Source organism: Brassica napus, chromosome C8, assembly GCF_020379485.1.
Source record: "Brassica napus cultivar Da-Ae chromosome C8, Da-Ae, whole genome shotgun sequence".
Lineage (NCBI taxonomy): Eukaryota > Viridiplantae > Streptophyta > Magnoliopsida > Brassicales > Brassicaceae > Brassica > Brassica napus.
The window spans coordinates 10705489-10724375 of record NC_063451.1 but is presented as its reverse complement, the minus strand read 5'-3'; the positions used below and the strand labels follow the sequence as shown (position 1 = coordinate 10724375).

General features: G+C 43.0%; 1 protein-coding gene across 1 annotated transcript; it reads left to right on the top strand.

Moving 5' to 3' along the window:
• Positions 1 to 906, top strand: LOC106412744. Its single transcript, XM_048766725.1, has 2 exons — positions 1 to 342; positions 430 to 906. The coding sequence occupies exons 1-2, from the start codon at positions 1 to 3 to the stop codon at positions 904 to 906; spliced, it is 819 nt and encodes a 272-aa protein (XP_048622682.1).
• The last annotated feature ends 17981 nt before the right edge of the window (positions 907 to 18887 follow it).

Below are 18887 nucleotides of genomic sequence, written 5' to 3'. Positions count from 1 at the left end.
ATGGGGTCGACGTTTCATATGAAGCCGGCTCACCAAGCGGATCTCAATGGTAAGGGGATCTTATACGAGGATGATGATGAGCCGGTGAAGCTGATTGATCGGGATGATTCGTTCGTCATTAAGGAGTTCGGTTTGACCTTGATCGAGAAGATTATAAACCCGAAGAAACAAAACGTGGAGAAGCTACTCCAGACGATGCCTTCTCAATGGGGCTTGGCTGAGAGAATCATGGCCAATGATCTAGGGAATGGAAAGTTCCTTTTCAATTTCACAAATGAGGAGGATTTGAATTACGTTATGGCGAAGGGGCCCTTTCATTTCAACTTCTGTATGTTCGTATTGGTTCGTTGGGAACCCATTGTGCATGATGATTACCCGTGGATCATACCATTTTGGGTACACTTGATCGGCTTTCCTCTCCATCTGTAGACTGACGCAAACCTAAGAAACATAGGAGGTCAAATCGGGCACATTGACACTATGGAGCTCACGGAGGGACGTATGCTTATATATGTTGACTCAAGACGTCCTCTGAAGTTCTCTCGGAAGGTAGAATACGAAGGTGATGAGGTTACGATCGAGATAAAGTATGATCTGCTCTTCAAGCATTGTACTACCTGTGGAATGTTGTCTCATGAGAAAGGATACTGCCCCTCCATCGGTGCTAGACAGCCCACTCTGGAACGAGCTGATGTGTTCACACGTATGCAGTTACCGGTGCGACACAACGGCCGTGACAATCAGAATAATGATTGTAGACATCACCAGCCTTTGCTGGAGATAAGAGAGCCCCACTCACGCACCTATGCTGAGTATATGCCACGGCGTGATTTGCGTATCAATCTCCGAGAGGGGAACGATCGTCAGTCTCGATCATGGGATGATAATCGCCGCTTGGGGTCATAGGCAGATCGCCGCATGCGAACACATGCTGATAGAATCATCAGACGCAAAGACGACTATAAGCGGAGTGACAGATATGGTGGAGGACGCGCTCGTGCAGGTCCATATGATCGCAGAAAGGAGGTTTCATGGAGGCCAAAACAGAGGCTCCCCGAGGTAAATGGCAACGAGCAGATGGGTGATGGTTCAAATGTTTCGAAGAATGCGATTGTTCCCTATGAACACATCTCTGGGGCAGGGTCCCTTGACTCGCTAACTCATTCTAAGGATGCAGATGCTGGTACCTCTAGGAAGCTTGCAAGCGCCATTGTCACTCCATCGCGACTGGATCGTGTAATGGAGGATAACGTGACGGTACGGAGCAGGTCTGTGGGAAGCGGGGATGGAAAGGCTCTCACGTTCTCTCCCCATAAGGGTAAGGAGATCTCCGATTACCAGATTATTGGCGCCCTAAGTGACATGGATATAGTTGAACATCATGATAAAGGTATACTGGATGCGGAGGATCATGATGATGATCTATTGGGAGTGGATCTTATGGATATGGAAGGCAATGCTCGGCGTAGTGTTGAAACCATGAAGGACAAGGGGGTAAATGTTGAGAACAAACCTGTAAGACACAGGAAGCTAGGGGTCAAACGAGTTGCCTCATTGGGTAGCTCAAGTCGAAAGTTTGAGATCCTCCGTCGAGGTTCTCCAAGCAAGCGTAGTGCTCGTTCAGGATCACTTGCGCCGGAAAGAGCTGTGAAGTCGAGACGACATCGATTTGGACAGAAGAAAGATGCTGAATATTACAAAGGTAATGGTTTGATGAGTTCCAAAAACTCATCACACCGTTATTAATGAAGACACTCAGTTGGAACTGTCAAGGGATTGGAAACGACCTCACAGTTCGACGCCTTACGGAGATGTGTCAGAAGCATCGCCCAGCACTTGTGTTTCTTTCTGAGACGAAGAATAGGCGGTGGTTGTTGCAAAACATTCAGGCCGACTTAGGATTTGATCATTTGTTTACCGTTGAGCCACTTGGTCTCAGCGGAGGTTTAGCTCTTTTGTTTATGGATGAATTTCAAGTTAATGTTTCATTTTCAAATAACAGAATGATTGACATTGAGGCAGTCATTGATGGAATAAAAGTCTTTATGACGTTTGTTTATGGGGACCCTATTGTAGAACGTAGAGAACAGGTTTGGGAACGTCTTACGCGTTTCTCAACAACACGAAATGGACCTTGGTTCGTGATTGGAGACTTTAATGAGATTACTGATCATAGCGAGAAAGAGGGAGGCAGAAAACGCTCTGATAGCTCTTTCTTGCCTTTCAAGCAGATGTTGAGTGATTTTGGAATGTTAGAATTTCCATTTACTGGGAACAAGCTGTCCTGGGTTGGAAAAAGATCGGGAGGTACAACTGTTAGATGCAGACTTGACAGAGCAGTGGGTAATGAGGATTGGCACGATAAATTCCCACATTCAGCTGTCAAGTATCTGAGGCTCTGGGGCTCGGATCATCGTCCGATCCTCGCAGATATACTCACAAAACCAACAAGGAGAAAAAAGAAATTTAAGTTTGATAAGCGTTGGTTGGATAACGAGGAGCTAAGGCAAGTTATTCTAGAGGGATGGAAGTCGAACGATCTCCCTCCTGATGCGAATATAATGGAACATATTGCTAGCTGCCGGAAAGCTTTGAGTCATTGGAGGAGGCAAAATAATGTGAACTCTGAAAAGTTAGTAGAAGAGCTTAAGGAGAAGGTAGAAGGTCTTTACGAGGACGATAATGCTACTTCTGAGGAGATATCAGAGGCTCTAAAGGAATTATCCACTGCTCTTAAGGCAGAGGAACAGTTTTGGAGACAGAAAAGCAGGGTCCTATGGCTAAGGGAAGGAGATAGGAACTCGAAATACTTTCATGCCCTAGTAAAGCAAAGAAGAGCACGTAATAGGATAACTCAGCTCCTCGATGAAAATGGAAACGTAGTGGAGGACGAGGAAGGATTAGTAGCCATTGCTACTAGCTATTTTAGGCAAATATTTGAGTCCTCTAACCCATAGGACATAGCTGATGCGTTAACAGAGGTTTCGACGACGATTACTGGGGATGTAAATGACAAACTTACAGCCCAGGTAACTGAGTGGGAGGTCAAATTAGCTTTGTTCGCTATGCATCCAGAGAAAGCTCCAGGACCTGATGGGATGACAGCCCTCTTCTACCAAAAGTTTTGGGATATTGTCAAGGAGGATTTAACTCGTATGGTTAACCAATTTCTCTTCGAAGGGACTATGGCCCAGGGTCTGAATGACACGAATATCTGTCTGATACGTAAGACATCAAAGCCGAATGAGATGACAAAGTTTAGACCTATTAGCCTATGCAATGTCAGCTACAAGATAATATCTAAGGTCTTATGCCAAAGATTGAAGAAGGTTCTGCCACAGAGGATATCTGAGACTCAGTCAGCTTTTGTTGCTGGTAGACATATCACAGATAATATCATGATTGCGCAAGAGATGTTTCATGCTCTGCGAACAAAACCAGGGGGAAGAGTTAAGAGAATGGCCATAAAAACCGATATGAGTAAGGCATACGATAGGATGGAATGGTCATTCATTGAAGCGGTCATGAGAAAGATGGGATTTTCGGAGATATGGATTGAATGGATTATGCGGTGTATCACTTCGGTCAAGTATAAAGTTCTCATGAATGGTGAACCTAGGGGAAACATTATCCCTGGGAGGGGTTTACGTCAAGGAGATCCTTTGTCTCCTTTCATATTTATTCTATGCACGGAAGCGCTCGTTAGCCTTCTTAATCACGCAGAGAATCAAGGGAAGATAACAGGGATGCGTGTTGCACGCGCTAGCCCCTCGGTATCTCACCTTCTCTTTGCTGATGATAGCCTTTTCTTCTGTAAGACGGATCCCCGTGAATGTGAAGAAGTTATGAAAGTGGTCAGGATATATGGTAAAGCATCAGGTCAATGCATCAATTTTGATAAATCCTCTTTACTCTTTGGTAAAAGGATTCCAGCGAATGATCGACAGCAGATTAAAGATACACTTGGTATTCAAAACGAATGAGGAATGGGCTCTTACTTAGGAATCCCAGAGGATATTAGTGGCTCAAAATGCCGGCTCTTCGCATTCTTAAAAGAAAAGCTACTGCACAGAGTTAATGGTTGGACTGGTAGATGGTTGTCAAAGGGAGGGAAAGAAGTCCTAATCAAGTCAATCCTACTAGCTCTTCTGACTTACGTCTTGTTCAGCTTTCTGCTCCCTTTGGAGATATGCGAAAATTTAGCGAGTGCCATTGCACAGTTCTGGTGGAGTTTGAATCCGCCAAAGAGAGGGATTCACTGGGCAAAATGGGAGAAAATGTGTGCGCCTAGGGAAGAGGGAGGAATTGGATTCCGTATGATCCATGAATTTAATCTAGCCCTCCTAGCCAAACAGCTCTAGCGCCTTGTTCAATATCCAGATTCATTAGTGGCAAGAGTTCTTCGGGGGAAATATTACCGTCTAAGTTCGCCCTTGCGTTCGGGTGCTGTGGATTCCCCATCGTATATTTGGACGAGTATCATAGCGGCAAGGAAGCTACTACTCTTGGGCATCGGGAGTAAGGTGCACTCAGGATACGAAATTAATGTGTGGGAGGACCCCTGGATTCCTTCGACGCCGGCAAGGCCAGCAAGATCAAGAGTCTCAGTTGTACATCCAAGCATGACCGTCAGTAGCCTTATTAATTTCGAGTCAAAAGAATGGGATGCCCGATTACTGGAACAATATGTGGACCAAGAAGACATTCCGTTGATTAAGAGTATGGCCATAAGCCCTACTCACCGACGAGACACTTATTGTTGGAGCTATACTAAAAGTGGTCAATATACGGTAAAGTCTTGATATTGGGTTGCTATGAACGTGATGAGAGCAGAGGAGGCTTTAGAAGTCCTACAACCCAATATAACTAAACTCCAAGCCTTTGCTTGGACAGTAAATGCGCCACAAAAAATTTGTCATCTTATATGGCAATTAATCTCTGGACAGGTAGCGGTAACGAGGAATCTAATACGCCGAAATATGCGATGTGAGAACTACTGCCCAAGATGTGGTGAGCCAGAGGAAACTGTTACTCATGCAATCTTTGAATGCCCTCCAGCGTTACAAGCATGGGCCTTATCATCTACACCATCGAGCTCTCAAACCTTTCCGGTACCAAGTGTTTACGCTAATATGGATTATTTGTTCTGGAGGAAGAATAATATAATGGAGCTAGAAGATGATAGGGACCCTTATCCTTGGATAATTTGGTACATTTGGAAAGCCAGAAATGATAAGTTGTTTAGAGGCATCGATAGAGACCCATTGGAGCTAGTTAGGTATGCAGAAAGTGAGTGTCAAGATTGGCATAATGCGAGGGAAACTATACCTGCTCCCATACTGGGACAGCCCGAAGTGGAAGAGCAAGCCGTAAGCTTGGGTGAGATATGTATGGTGGATGGCTCGTGGACCTCCACAGCTCAGTTTAGTGGAATGGGATGGGTCTGGAAGGATAGCACGGGAAAAATTCAACTTATGGGTTCCAGGAATCTAACGCGGCGCGAAACACCTTTACATTCAGAGTTGGAAGCGCTAAGATGGGCAATGGAGTGCTTGATACAACATTCGACCTGCCAGAGATTTGGGACGGATTGCAAGGACCTGATCACAATGATGCAAGAACCACAAGCATGGCCCAACTTTGCAACGGAGCTGGAAATCATTCAAACCCTTCGGTTGTGTTTTTCGGAATTCAAGATCACCTACTTACCAAGGACGCAAAATGAGTCCACTCTATGGAAATCGTATTGACTGCTTTTGAATGAGTCCACTCTATGAAAATGAGTTCTCTCTCTCTCTCTCTTTACCATCCTTTTGTTTTTTCACAAGAGGTTTTTTTCCAAAGTTGAAATTTTTTCTTTCTCTCTCTACCATCCTTTTGTTTTTTCAAGAGTGAACATGGCTAGGAACTCTCTTCCTTCGAGCTCTGATTCCAGGAATCCTTTTGGTGGAGATCGCGGCATCACTCCGGTTACCGACATCAAACCGCGTTCCATCAACCGTGAAGAGGCTGCAGCATACTGGCTTGATACATGTGGGCTGGAGATCCCTCCCCCTGAACCATGGAATCCTGTCAGGCCTCGCGTTGGATGGGTTGTTGGCGAGCCAAGTAGGAGTACCTATCCGTTTCTTAACACGGTGTGCGACTTTTGTCTGGTTCCGAAAGATGTAGTGTTCCGTCTTCCCCGCGATGGAGAGAGAGCCGACCTTCCTCCTCGGGGATGGTTTACTTTGTACAAGGCGCAACTATACTGCGCAGCCGCGTGTGGTTTCCCATGCCGCCGATCGTGGTGGAGGTTTTGAATCGTTTTAACATTTTAATAAGTCAAATTTTCCCTTGTGGTTTGAAACATCTCATTGGGATGTTGGTGCTGAGCTACGAGCGGGGAGTATATAACACAGCGACTGATAGTTCATACGTTTTCAAACCGTGATCCCATATGTAGGTAATCAAGGGGTCTACTGCTGATTACCCTCGTTGGAGAGAGTGCTTCTTTTTCGTTCGTCTGGACAGGGCGTCCGTTTCAGAGGAATGCTTGCCTCTCTTCAAGTGTTCATGGGGAAGAATGGGTAAGGTCGTTGATTACTCCCGTGATCCTTTCTTTGTTGGTTCCAAAGATTTTGCGTTTTATTTGCAGTTCGCGATCTCATTCCCCCTTTTCCAGAGGACCTATTTTCCGTCAGGGCCATCCTTCGTGGCGGTCCATTTTTCTGGGGCTACTTCACCCCGTAGAGAGTTTGCGCGGCAGTGATCCTCCACCTGTCGCAGACTGACGCTTTCGTTGAGGCGGGTCCAGAACTGGCTGCGGATGAGCTTGTCCCGTACGATGCTAATTTTATCCCTGTTCCTTTCGGACCTTGAGGAGGAGGTCATACCTAGAATTTTTCTTGCGGAGGGTGAGACCGTTTGTTTCGGAGTATTTTTTTTGTATCCGTAAACAGTGTTTGTATTTGAAGGGAGTGTGTTTCAGTATGATGTCTTATTTTGGCCGAGTGTGGCTGTTCATGTTTGCTTAGGCCGAGTATGGGCATGTTAGATTATCAGGACGGGCCACATGTGGCTTCAAATCCCTGCTGCTTTGCGGCTTTATCTTTATCTAAAAAATCTATGTTTTTAGCATTTTTAGAGTGTATGAGTACGTTTGATAAGTGTAGAGGGAAGAATATGAGTAGTCACCTCATTTCTAACTCTGGGTGAGTCGTTCTATTCGTTGCTCGTCTAAGACGGGAGTGTTCATATTTTAAAAAAAATTTGCGAAGTTTCGTGAGCGTTTAGATATGAACGAAGATACATGTTTTAGGATCTCATATCGGTTTGATATCATGCCTTGAGATGTTAGAGACCAGCGTGCTGAGTTTAGGGCAAGACCTAGGTTTAGTCTTGGTTTAAGGTTTTGCGACGACTAATCGGCTTTTGAATTACCTGTTTCAATTTTAACATGATTCATACCGATTTAAAATCTGCAATAGGTTCTTGGCTTATATGACTTTTTTGGTAAGAATCGAACATCTCGCCAAAGACAAATTTTAAGTTGTCTGTGTTGACCAAAAACTCTGGACCAACTCTAAGAAGTTAAGGTCTAATTTAGCGTTCGTTTAGAGAACAGTTGATGTATTCGTTGGAGCCAACCAACGAATGTGATTGAAAAGCAAGTTGAAGCTTTTCCTAATAAGAGTTAGTTATTAGTTTTATAGTCACGGACAGACTGCTTTTGTATGTTTGTCGAGTTTTTGACATGTATTTTTGAAGTTTTTAACGACGTCCCGCTTTTTCCGAAGATATGTTCCAAATAGATGATTTTGAGTTTTTCAAGAATGTGATTGTCTCGCGTTTTCTGGTCGGGTGTCGGACTTGACTGTGTGACCAAGAAATATTAGCGCATGAAGTATTTTCCATCTGGAGATTTTAGTACACTGCTTTTCTATACGAAATGTTTACGGGTTTTGGGGATGTCTAGTTAGTACCGCGAAGGCCTGTGTGTTGTCCGAGGGCTGATTTACATAAGATTTTCGTGTCCGAGTTAAACGATAAATGTTTTATTCGTACTTGGGTGTTTTGGAATCAATCTCGTATTGCTTTTGTCTTTGTAAAGCGATTTGCGAGATGTGATATTTATGCGATAAAAGTGATTTTCGAGACTTTATAGAAATCTTACTGCGTTTTCTTTATTATCGGAAAACGTTTTTAAAAGTATCGAGTACAAATGCAAATATTTTAAACCTTGTGGGAGTATATGAGTATAGGTATACGTACCCACTCCTCCCCCCCTCCCCCCCCCCCACTTTTCTGAGAAGCTGAACTCGTATTTCGACGGGTTGCCTACATACCCCTTTCGGGGATCAAGCCATCTCGTAGTTACGTTTGTGCTGCAAGTGTTTTTTACTCATTCGGCGAGGTTGCGTTGGATGTCTTAGTTACAGTGACTGTTACTGGATCGCAACTTTTTCCGGGTTCGAATTTTCTGGCTTGTGTAAAGCGCTAGGCTCGGGAATTTTCTCGTTTTCCGCGACTGTTGCTTGAGTGGACGATTTCAAACCATCCTTTTTTTAAGCTTTTCAGACGTGGTCTGAGTTGTCTTCGTTCGTTTAGGTTTGACCATAGAGGTCGTCGTGACTTGTCGCAGCTTGTGTTCGGCCAGGTAACAAAGTCTCGACTGTTTAAGGGATCCCCAGATTGCCGCAGTTTCGTTGGGAGTTCGGAATTTGATACCTATGTGATACGCCGACTGGACTGCCTTCATGTCGTTATCCAAGGTGTGCCCATGATCAAGTTGTATATGGCAGGGTGGTTGACGACCGCGAAGTCGACGATTTTTGTGACTTCCTTTCCCATTACAGGAAGTTTTATCAATCTGAGTGTCATCGACGTTGTGCCTGAAAAATCGGTTAGCGGTTTCGGCGTTTGTACGACTTCGTCCAGTTCAATGTTCATTCTATTGAGAGTGTCGCAGAAGATGACATTGACCATGCTTCCTGTATCTCTGATTACAAGATTGATTACGAGCGGGTCGCAGTGGGACTGGTCGATTCCTCCAGTTTCTTTTTGCTCAAAAGTGATCGCGTTGTTCGGGACGTCACGAGGTGGAGACCAAGTCGGCCAGTTTCCGCTTGATTCGGCTTTCCGCTGATAAGCCTTGATGGACGACACCGTTTCATGGCAGTACTGTGATCCTTTGATGATCATGTTTACTCTGCGACGATTGTTGTCGTTTCCTTTGTCATCTTGCCTTCTTCCGCGTTTTTCACCCGACTGATTTCCCTGAGAAGAGTTATCAAGAGTTCTGTCCATTAACTTTGTAGTTCACGGTTGAGTGCCCCTTGGTCTGGTGAAACTCGCAGAAGGTTTTTTCTTCTTTGAGTTTCGGATCCACGTGTTTACAGAGGTTCTTTCTTGTTCGGAGTTGATGGCATAGTTATGCGTTCCTTGGAGATCTTGCCTCTTGTTATGGACGTACTTGTCGTTGTGAGGGTATTTCCTCTTGGGCTTCTAGTCTGACGCCGCATCTCTTGAGGATGTCTTTGCCAACTTATTTGATATCACTCAAATTACCCTAAAGAGTGAATTTATTCTCTCAAATAAGAGGTTCAATTGTAGTACTTAGGGATTGAATCCACAAGGAGCTAGGGAACCTAATAAATCTAATGGGATTTGTTAAGTTGGATGGTTTAATGATTAAAATGTAAATTTGCAGTTTTCATGAGCAAGTAATTGCTCGATTGATTGGTTGAAGTCTTGGTGCTTAAAAGGAAATAGCTAGACTTAGGGTTTTTATTCAGGAAACTTGGAATTATAATCCTACAGATGCCTAATGAGTTGCATGCATGATAATGTAGAGCTCAACTACTAAGCAACAAATCAATCAGCTCTCGTGTTTCTGGACTTGTCTATTAACTAGATCTAATGACCCAAACAAATGTGTTAGATCAATAGCAAGTGTCGATTGATTATCCTGTAGGGATATCGATCGATACACCTTTCACTCCGTTGATCGATTGTTAAGCATGGATATCGATCGACGCGCTTCTAGTTAAGCTTTATGCGCGGGTTGAATGATGCTCACTAAGCTCACTAGATCAGCTCTCGCCTTACTCTTAGCAAGAATCTTAGCTCAATTAGAATGGTTTCAGGATGAGAATGAAGCTATCGCTTTTATCTAACAATCCTAGGGCAAGTTCTAGGTAGCTAATCTAGAATCAGACATTAATGACAATCCTAATGATTATTATCATAACTTAGCAATCTATAGTTGGGGCTAATCCCTCATAACCTATTTAAACCCTAAAATCTAACAATGGAATTACTCAGACATGGCCAATCAATTCATAACAGCAATTAGGTAAGAAAACTTCATTAGAATAGTAAATAGATATTAATGGAGTTTCAATCACAAATATAACTTTGGATCTTCTCTCCAATCTATCAAAATCTTAAAAACCTTTTGCTTATAATAGTAAAACTAGAAACACAAGAAAGCACACTTTGCCTCTAGCATGGTGGCAAAGCTTATATAATTAGGTTAAAACTCGTCAGGGGTAATCTTGTAAATTGGTGAAGACTTGGGCTTCAAGTCAGCTGTGACCAAACGGGCTTTCTGTGCGCTTCGCTGTCGATCGATGTTCTGATGTGAACATCGATCGATATTAGTTCCTCAATATCGGCCGATGGTCATCTCGGGTGCTTCCTCCAAATATCTCCAAAATGCTCCAAAATCAGCACTTATCTACAAATCACTCATGATCTTATAAATATAATAAATAGACTCTATAATATAATAATTAGTAGTAAAAATACCTATAAACCATGGGTGAAAGTGGGTCAAATCCATGGTCTATCATTATGTTTTTGCGACAAGACTTTCATTTCCTCTTCGATGGTGATGTAATATGTGGCCTTGTGGAGGGAGTCCTGGATAGAATGCGGCTTGTCGAGGGTTATCCATTTTCTGAATTTTGACTTGTAGCAGAGCGTCTTCCTGAGCGCGTGTATAGCCACTTTGTAAGTTATCCCACTAACTCTCGACATAACGAGTTTGAATCTATTCATGAAGTCGCGGAGAGGTTCGTCTTCTCTCTGGGCTAGGCTCCAAAGATCGACGTTGGAGGTTTCTCTGTCTATGAACATTGAGTATTGTTTAAGAAAATCTGAAGCGAGCTGGCGGAAACTTCCGTTGGAGTTTCGCCTTAGGCGGGAGAACCACTCGAGCGCTTCTCCCTAGAGATTTTCGACAAAGTGGCGGCAGTAGCCGGTGTCTCTTTCGTTTTCCTTCAGCTTGGCCCTTCCCATGGCAATCTGGAAGGTTTACAAATGCGCTTTGGGATCGGTGGTACCATCGTAAGTAGGAACCTTGATTTTTCTAGGATCTAAGACTTTCGTTTTAGTAATGCGAGTAGTGAAGGGAGGTTTCGAGCCTCTCCGAGAAGCTTGTCGATCTAGAGTGCGACACTGGTAGCGTGGTGAATTTGGGATTTCACCGATTTCACTTCCACGGACGTCTCTGTGATGTAATCACGGAGGTCGCAGATTTCATCGAGATCGTCACCAGCAGTTTTCCGAGTTTGTCTGCGTTTGCTGTGAGAGATCCAAGCCTGTTCCTCAGCGAGTTTCTCTTGTTCTACCCAGAAGATGTTTTCTTCTTCATCTGTCATGGGTTTTTCGAACGAAGAGTTTTGCCGATTCACGCAGCTCCTAGTCCTTCTTGGATGCACGTATGTGTCCTCGTCCGAATGATCGGACTGATCGCTGGGATCCAACTTGACTCGTTCGATTTTGTTTTCATCGGTGTCCTACTCGGGAGGTGGAAGATTTTATGAATCTTTCCGTGTCACAACATGGGTTATCTCGTCGGGTGTTTTTTCCTGACGCGTTTCCCTACGCATTCTCAGGCTTGTCCAAGGGAGTTGCAAAATCAAGCCATCTTCTGCGGACTCTGGTGGTTCCACGCGGAAGGACAGTCCTGGTTCTCGCTGTTAGGGTTTCGACCTGTTTAGCGAGAGTACCCATGACCTTATCATGTTCCTCCGACTTCTTTGAAAATACTGTGAACATCTTCTTAAATTCTTCGAGTGCCGCGGTGTTAGCGTCAGCGTTGACCGCAGAGATGTTCGCTGCTGGAGTTTTGTTAATGTCGTCGCCGGAGTCTGTGCCGTTCCGATTTTATTGATTGTTCAGATTGTCTATAGAGTTACTGACCAAGCATTTTGTGGCTGTGAGGTAGATTGATCCTTACCCCTCCTCCTTCTAGCACCAAACTGTGGGAACCGAAATACACACCGTCGATTTTCGTTAAATTAGAAAACCTAATTTTTCAGAGGTCTCGGATATCTGCTAAACTACACGCCAAACAATCAGAATTATGAAATAAACAGACGAAAAATATAGATCGAAAAGAGAGCAAAAGAAGTCTTATTCTTAATTTGCATAAGAGCGTGTACAAAAGATAAGAGCCTTGGCCACAAGAGCTGTCAGCTAGTTACCTAGTTCTAGCAACCTAAGACTGGAAAAACCTAATTGAGTCGTAGCTCGATAACAAAAACGGAAAGTTTGCCTCTTTCTCTAAGTGCTAAGTTTTTTGTGTGTCACGTGTCCTTCTGCATCTCTCGCCTCTACATCCCTTATATACTCCTCCTTAGGTTGGTTTACCCTATCCTTTTCTGCCCCTGGGTTGAGTTTATCACTTGGCGGAAATATTCCATTTTTCATCGATATTCATAATTATCCCTTTAAACTTAACATTTATCTTCGAAGCTTGACATTTATCTTCTTCTGCTAGTAAAAGATACACCATCGTCGTAGTTTTGGGCTAGTTCTCGTCAAAAATCCTAAGTGGGCTTTTAGTCGCGTTTTAGACCTCTTCGGGCCGTTTTTAAACATAGGCATTTTTACGATTTCTTTGAGAAACCACCTTCGGCACGACGTCGGTTCTATGAAATAATTTAAACCAATCGTATAGTTTAGGAAAATGTGGTATTTTAGTTGACTGTCGCCGTTTTATACGATCGATTCGAACTTTATATGAGAAAATAAGTCTTTGTGGTTTTATCGTAAAGTTTCATCAGTAACTCCAATCGAGAGGAAACAAGAGACAGTGCGGTCTTGGCTCGGAGGAGAAAGTTACGTAGATGAGACGGGAATGAGTGCATGATATCGACATGGTTAAGTCGTGGTCGCCATATGGCGAGCTAGACAAGATCAGTCCAACTCGCCATATGGCGAGCTGGATGAGACCGACCCAACTCGCCATATGGCGAGCAGGACGATGCTGTCCCGGCTCGCTGATACAAGCCTAAGCTGACAAAGGCTTCAAAACTCTTGGACATATCTCTTCAGCAGTGGATGGATAGAGGTGATTGACTCTCTCAATATATGGTGTGATTGACTCTCTCAATCCTTGATGAACCCGACTTGTTTGAATCTCACAAACAATCCTAATCCAAAAATTCTATAGAACCAAATGAATCTCTCAAATGAATCTAAAGACAAGAACAACTCAAAGACACATCTATTTGAAAAGAAACAATACTTTCTGATTAATACTTAGATAAAACGTGCCTTACAAATGATGATACTATTGAGCTTATATAATGCTCAAAATAAAAGAAATAAACAGAAATCTTGCAACATTATGAAAACTAGCCGTTTGGAGTAGTTTGGGGAATTTGGCTGGATGGAAGGAATTCTTTTGAGTCTTGAAAGGTTGGGCATGAATTGATTACGCCTGGGAATGTCCTTATTCACTGAATGTATCTTCAAAGCTCCACAGAATGATGGAAAGAGCCGTTGGAGATCTTCGACAAAAATGCTGCTTGAATCCAAATAAGGTAAACTGCTCCATATTCTTCTCCTCTTGATATTCTGCATTTTGAATGCTCTGATTATGTCTTCAGGCTCCTCTGGTAAGTGTAAGATGTCTCCTGGTCGCCATATCTTGGTTTGGTAATGATTAAACCAATTATTTATCCAACTTTCCATATTTAGCTTTTGTTTGATTTGATTGTATTCTTCAAGGATCTGCCTGATCCAGTGTGTTCTGGTGCTTCTGAAAGGGTTGTGGAGTGCTTCTAGAAGTAGCACAAAGTCTCCTGGACGCCAACATTGAGTTTGAGATATTATATTCTCCTGATCTTCAAAATAAAGCAAGTCGGGCCACCTTTGACTTGAAAATGGCATATCTTCTAAACCATTAACCCTTTTAATGTGAAACCAATTCGCCGCGTGCTCTTGTTAAGTGTAGAATACAACAAAACTGGTTTCATGAATAAATTTCTCCTGGTTTGTAAGATATGGTGTATTGATTGCACATATGTCCTGGTTGGCTTCTTTAGCTCTTCTCAAATTCATGTTCTCCAATGATTTGCTCCTGGTTCCTTTCTTCTTTTCTGATGATGACTTGATGTCCTCATCATACTCGCCCTCTTGAAAAGGTTTTGACCTCGAAACTATATAATCTGCACCAAGAGGAAGCAAGTTAGCTTTCATCCTTCTTTGGGAGTTTAGAGTCTTACCTTGATAAGTTTTAGGTGTAGTGATGTGTGGGGAATCTGGGGGTTCTCCTTTGAGTAGGTAAGATAGTATTACTCCTCTGTTTTTCTCTGGTTTTAGATCTGGTAGATATTCTCTCCAGTCTTTGAGTACTCCAATGGTTCCTGTTTCTCTCTTGACACTTAAGGGAAAGAGCAAGTGTATTATATTTGAACTTGAATTATTGAAAACTGAATACTTGAAAGTATGACTGGTAAAGATATCATTCCAATAATCAACAAGTTCATATTTATCACTTACTAGACTACCAAGTATCTTCTCTGGTTTGAGGGCAGTGACTGGTGTTGACAGGGATTTGATAATCACACTGGTTTGGAATGTGTCTGTGATAGAGTTTACAAACCCCTAACTCATTTATTGAATAGAAACGTGATTAGAAAGATGATAAACGAATAGCTTTGAGCTGACTCCGGCTAGGCTATCATGGCGAGCTTCACCTTCGTTACCGATCTCATGGCGATCGGGTTAAGATGACTCATGGCGTCAATCTACAGCAACATCAAAGCATCATCTTCCTCTTCCTCTGTTCGTCATTTTTATACTCTTCATCTGTCTCACGAGCTGCTTCAATCCACCGTAACTGCAAAGCTTCTCACTCAACCAGAGTCTTCTCAACCATCCTTCATTTAGCCACGTCATCGGCCTTGCTTGCCAAGGCCATGTAAAGATAGATTGATATCTATCAATACTTGCCTCATAAAACAAGCTTGCCCACAAGCTTGGAAGAAGAAAGAAACTGCTGGTGCTTATCTTTATACTTGAACATCCAAGACTTGGCCATTTTACTTATCCTCCTTTGTTGCATCACCTTGCCACTGTGAACATACCAGCCACTCCACAATCTTCCATTGTCACAACTTTGTACAGTGCCCTCTTCTCGTATTATAACATATCTGTAAGCTCTTTGTACATTATGCTGCTGTATTTCTGGCCAAGCACCTACTTTACTGAGCAGCTGTCTATACTTAAACATATATGTCTTCAAAGGCCTTTTCTACTTATGACTTTGCTGTACACGAGCTCTTAGCAGATCACTCTCGTGATGCAATAATAACATGTATGAAACTCTGGTATAGAACAGCTCTTGTATCCTCAGCTCAGATTACTTCTTTTCTTCTCTATCAAATCTCCAAATCAACACAGCCAGTATGCATAAGCAGATAAGTATGCTCTTATATACTCCCTCCCTTGAAATCAACCTTGACCTCAAGCTTGAGCTTAGCATAATGATGGAATTACTCTCACGACAATACCCATGTTGCCGCAACTCCAAACTCCACCACTGCCAACGAACGTCATTGACTCCAAGTGTCAATGAATCTGCTTCACACGTCTGGGAAACTGTTGCACACTCCAAGGTCTTGTATCTCCATCGATGCCATATAGAAGAGTGGTCATGCCTCATGTATCTTCTCAAGCCTTGATGTAGTCTCCATCTCAACTGATACTCCAAAGATCCCCACGAACTAGGAACTGTACCAAACTGATTCCATATCTGACCCCGAATCCTATTCAAGCCAGTACCAAATGCTATGAACTTCTGCCCATACAGAAACTCTGTTCTTCCGCATACAGCTTGTTCCAACGGCAACTTCAAAATAGAAGCTTGATTTAACTGCTTAAACCTCCATTTATGCTTCAAGTGGAACTCCCCATCAAGTCGATCAACTTCCCGAAAACTCAGATACACACTGAACAACAGCTTCGCAAAACTCATGCTAAAACCGGTCAGAACACTGCACCCCTCTTCAATACGGTCCAACATAACATCAAAAGCTGTACCATCTGTTAACTCTCCAGTAATGTTATGTAGAACCAACCTCCTTCTACGATGTATAGAATCCTTAGGCGACCTCCATTGCTTCTTCTTACAGGTTACATCCACAAGAAATTCAGAATCTGAAAATGGCTTGAAGTGCACCAATCTCCTAAGCATAAGTCTCTTAACGTTCCTGCTTTTGAACTTGTACCTCCAACCTTTTGGGTACATGTCTTTCTTCATCGTACACATCATTCTTCTGAACACTGGACGTTGAGCCAACGTTTGGTTCACACCATGATATTTAAGATCGATGAATGTGTCTCATGCACCAAACCGGTCTCAAGAACAAAGTCAATGCTAGGATAGTCAGGCCTATTCACAGAGAAATAACTAGGATAGTCAGGCCTATTCACAGAGAAATAATACTCGGTTTGCTGTTCTTGAACACCATTTGTTTCTAAGTGTGAAACTGTGATTCTAGATTGTGATGTTGTTTCTTCCACCATTGTTGCCTTCAGAAAAACGTCAGTGCTCACCATTGAGTCCGTGTATTGATACGCTTCTACTGCAAGATAACATGGAACATGACCAGTTTCACAGTGCAAATCCAACTCTTGATCTGTCGCAGCAAGTGATGCCTTCTGAAGCAACATATTTGTTTCTTAAACAGTCGCATGATTCAATTCTTTCTGCTGCACCCCTGCAACTAAGTCGCATGAATCAGTCTGCTTCACGATTACTGTTTCAGGAACAATCTCGCAACCCAAATCTTGCTGATGTACTTATGTGACAGAGGTTAAAGAAACTTCTTCCACCGTTGTGCTATGCTTCTCTACTTGTGTCTCATGAACACCTTCACTGAGAAAAGTGGATTCATCCTTCACATCTACTGCAGAACAACTCATAGCAGGATCAAATTGAGCTAACAATTGTTGTTTAAAGTCAGCCCAATTCTTGATTTTTTTCCTGCGAAGCATTCCAGCAAGCCAACTACGCACAGTTCCACTTAAATTCAGAGATATCATGCCCAATTTATAGTCATCATTTTGATGGGTATAATACCTATCAGCTTGCACAATCCAACTCTCTGGATTTACTCCATCAAACACATGCAACTCAACATGATGACCATTGTAGCTTCTATCAGATTCAGCGTTCAATATCATCTTCTCCGGATCATCATCAGCACCAAACTTCAGCAACAACATTTCTTTCATCTCTTTCCAACTTCTAATAGGCATTAATGAATCGAAACGAGTAATGTACCTCTCAGCTTCCCCTACAATGAATACATAAGCCATGTGTAACTTCTCAAAATCAGTGAGTCCCTTCCGAGCAAAGTAATGCTCCATCCACAAAATCCACTGCCTCAAGTCGAAATCCAGAAACACTGGAACCACAATGATTCCCATGACTGTGCTTGAATCCACCAGTTTCACTGCTGTTCCAATCGTAGCGATATGCTTCTCCACAGAATCGAATCGCTCCGCCTTAACCTTATCGTTTCGCGTCACCAGTGGATCTCTCTGCATCGCCCTGTTCGCGTCATTTCTGGAAACTTCACGATTTCCATAACCTCCGTAACCTTCACATCGTTCGTAAAACTCTGTGGCTTCTCCGACGAATCCAGCAACAGATCCACCGCTTCTCTCGATTCTCGCTGCCGATTCACCGAACTTCATCATCACCGCGTCAGATTCTATCGAGTTTCACCGCACCAATGATAGAGTTTACAAATCCCTAACTCCTTTATCGAATAGAAACATGATTACAAAGATGATAAACGAATAGCTTTGAGCTGAGTCCGGCTAGGCTCTCATGGCGAGCTTCACCTTCGTCCCCGATCTCATGGCAATCGGGTTAAGATGACTCATGACGTCAATCTACAGAAACATCAAAGCATCATCTTCCTCTTCCTGTGTTCGTCATTCTTATACTCTTCATCTGTCTCACGAGCTGCTTCAATCCACCGTAACAGCAAAGCTTCTCACTCAACCAGAGTCTTCTCAACCATCCTTCATTTAGCCTCGTCATCATCCTTGCTTGCCAAGGCCGTGTAAAGATAGATTGATATCTATCAGTCTGCTTCTGGGCATTGCTCCTCAAACTTTTCCTCATTTCCTGCATCAACATCCCTTGGCAAAGACAAGTGTATTACAGCAGAAATAGATATCTCAGGGACTAGCTGAAGAAGATTTTCCTTAAATGCAATTATTTCTGGTGTTGTTAAGTGTAAACTCTCTACTGATCTACTTGGACAAGCTACGGCATAATGACCTTTTTGATGGCTTCTATAACAGATTATGTTAGCTATCTATGAAAGTTCAGAAGACTTATATTGCTCTACCTTCTGCTTTGGATATTGCTTGTGCTTCTCGGTTTGTTGTTCTGACTTTGTTGGAGCTGTAGACCTCCCCTCTGTCTTCTTCTTTGGTAGCTGTAAAGCTCCTTTAAACCACTGAAAAGTTGCTTGAGGCTTGATCATATGTAGGGAACTCATCTTTGAATTCTGCTTCTCTTGATTTCCTTTCTTTGGTACTGCCTTTGGCTGCACATGTTGTTCCTTTGGTTTCTTCTTGGATGGCAC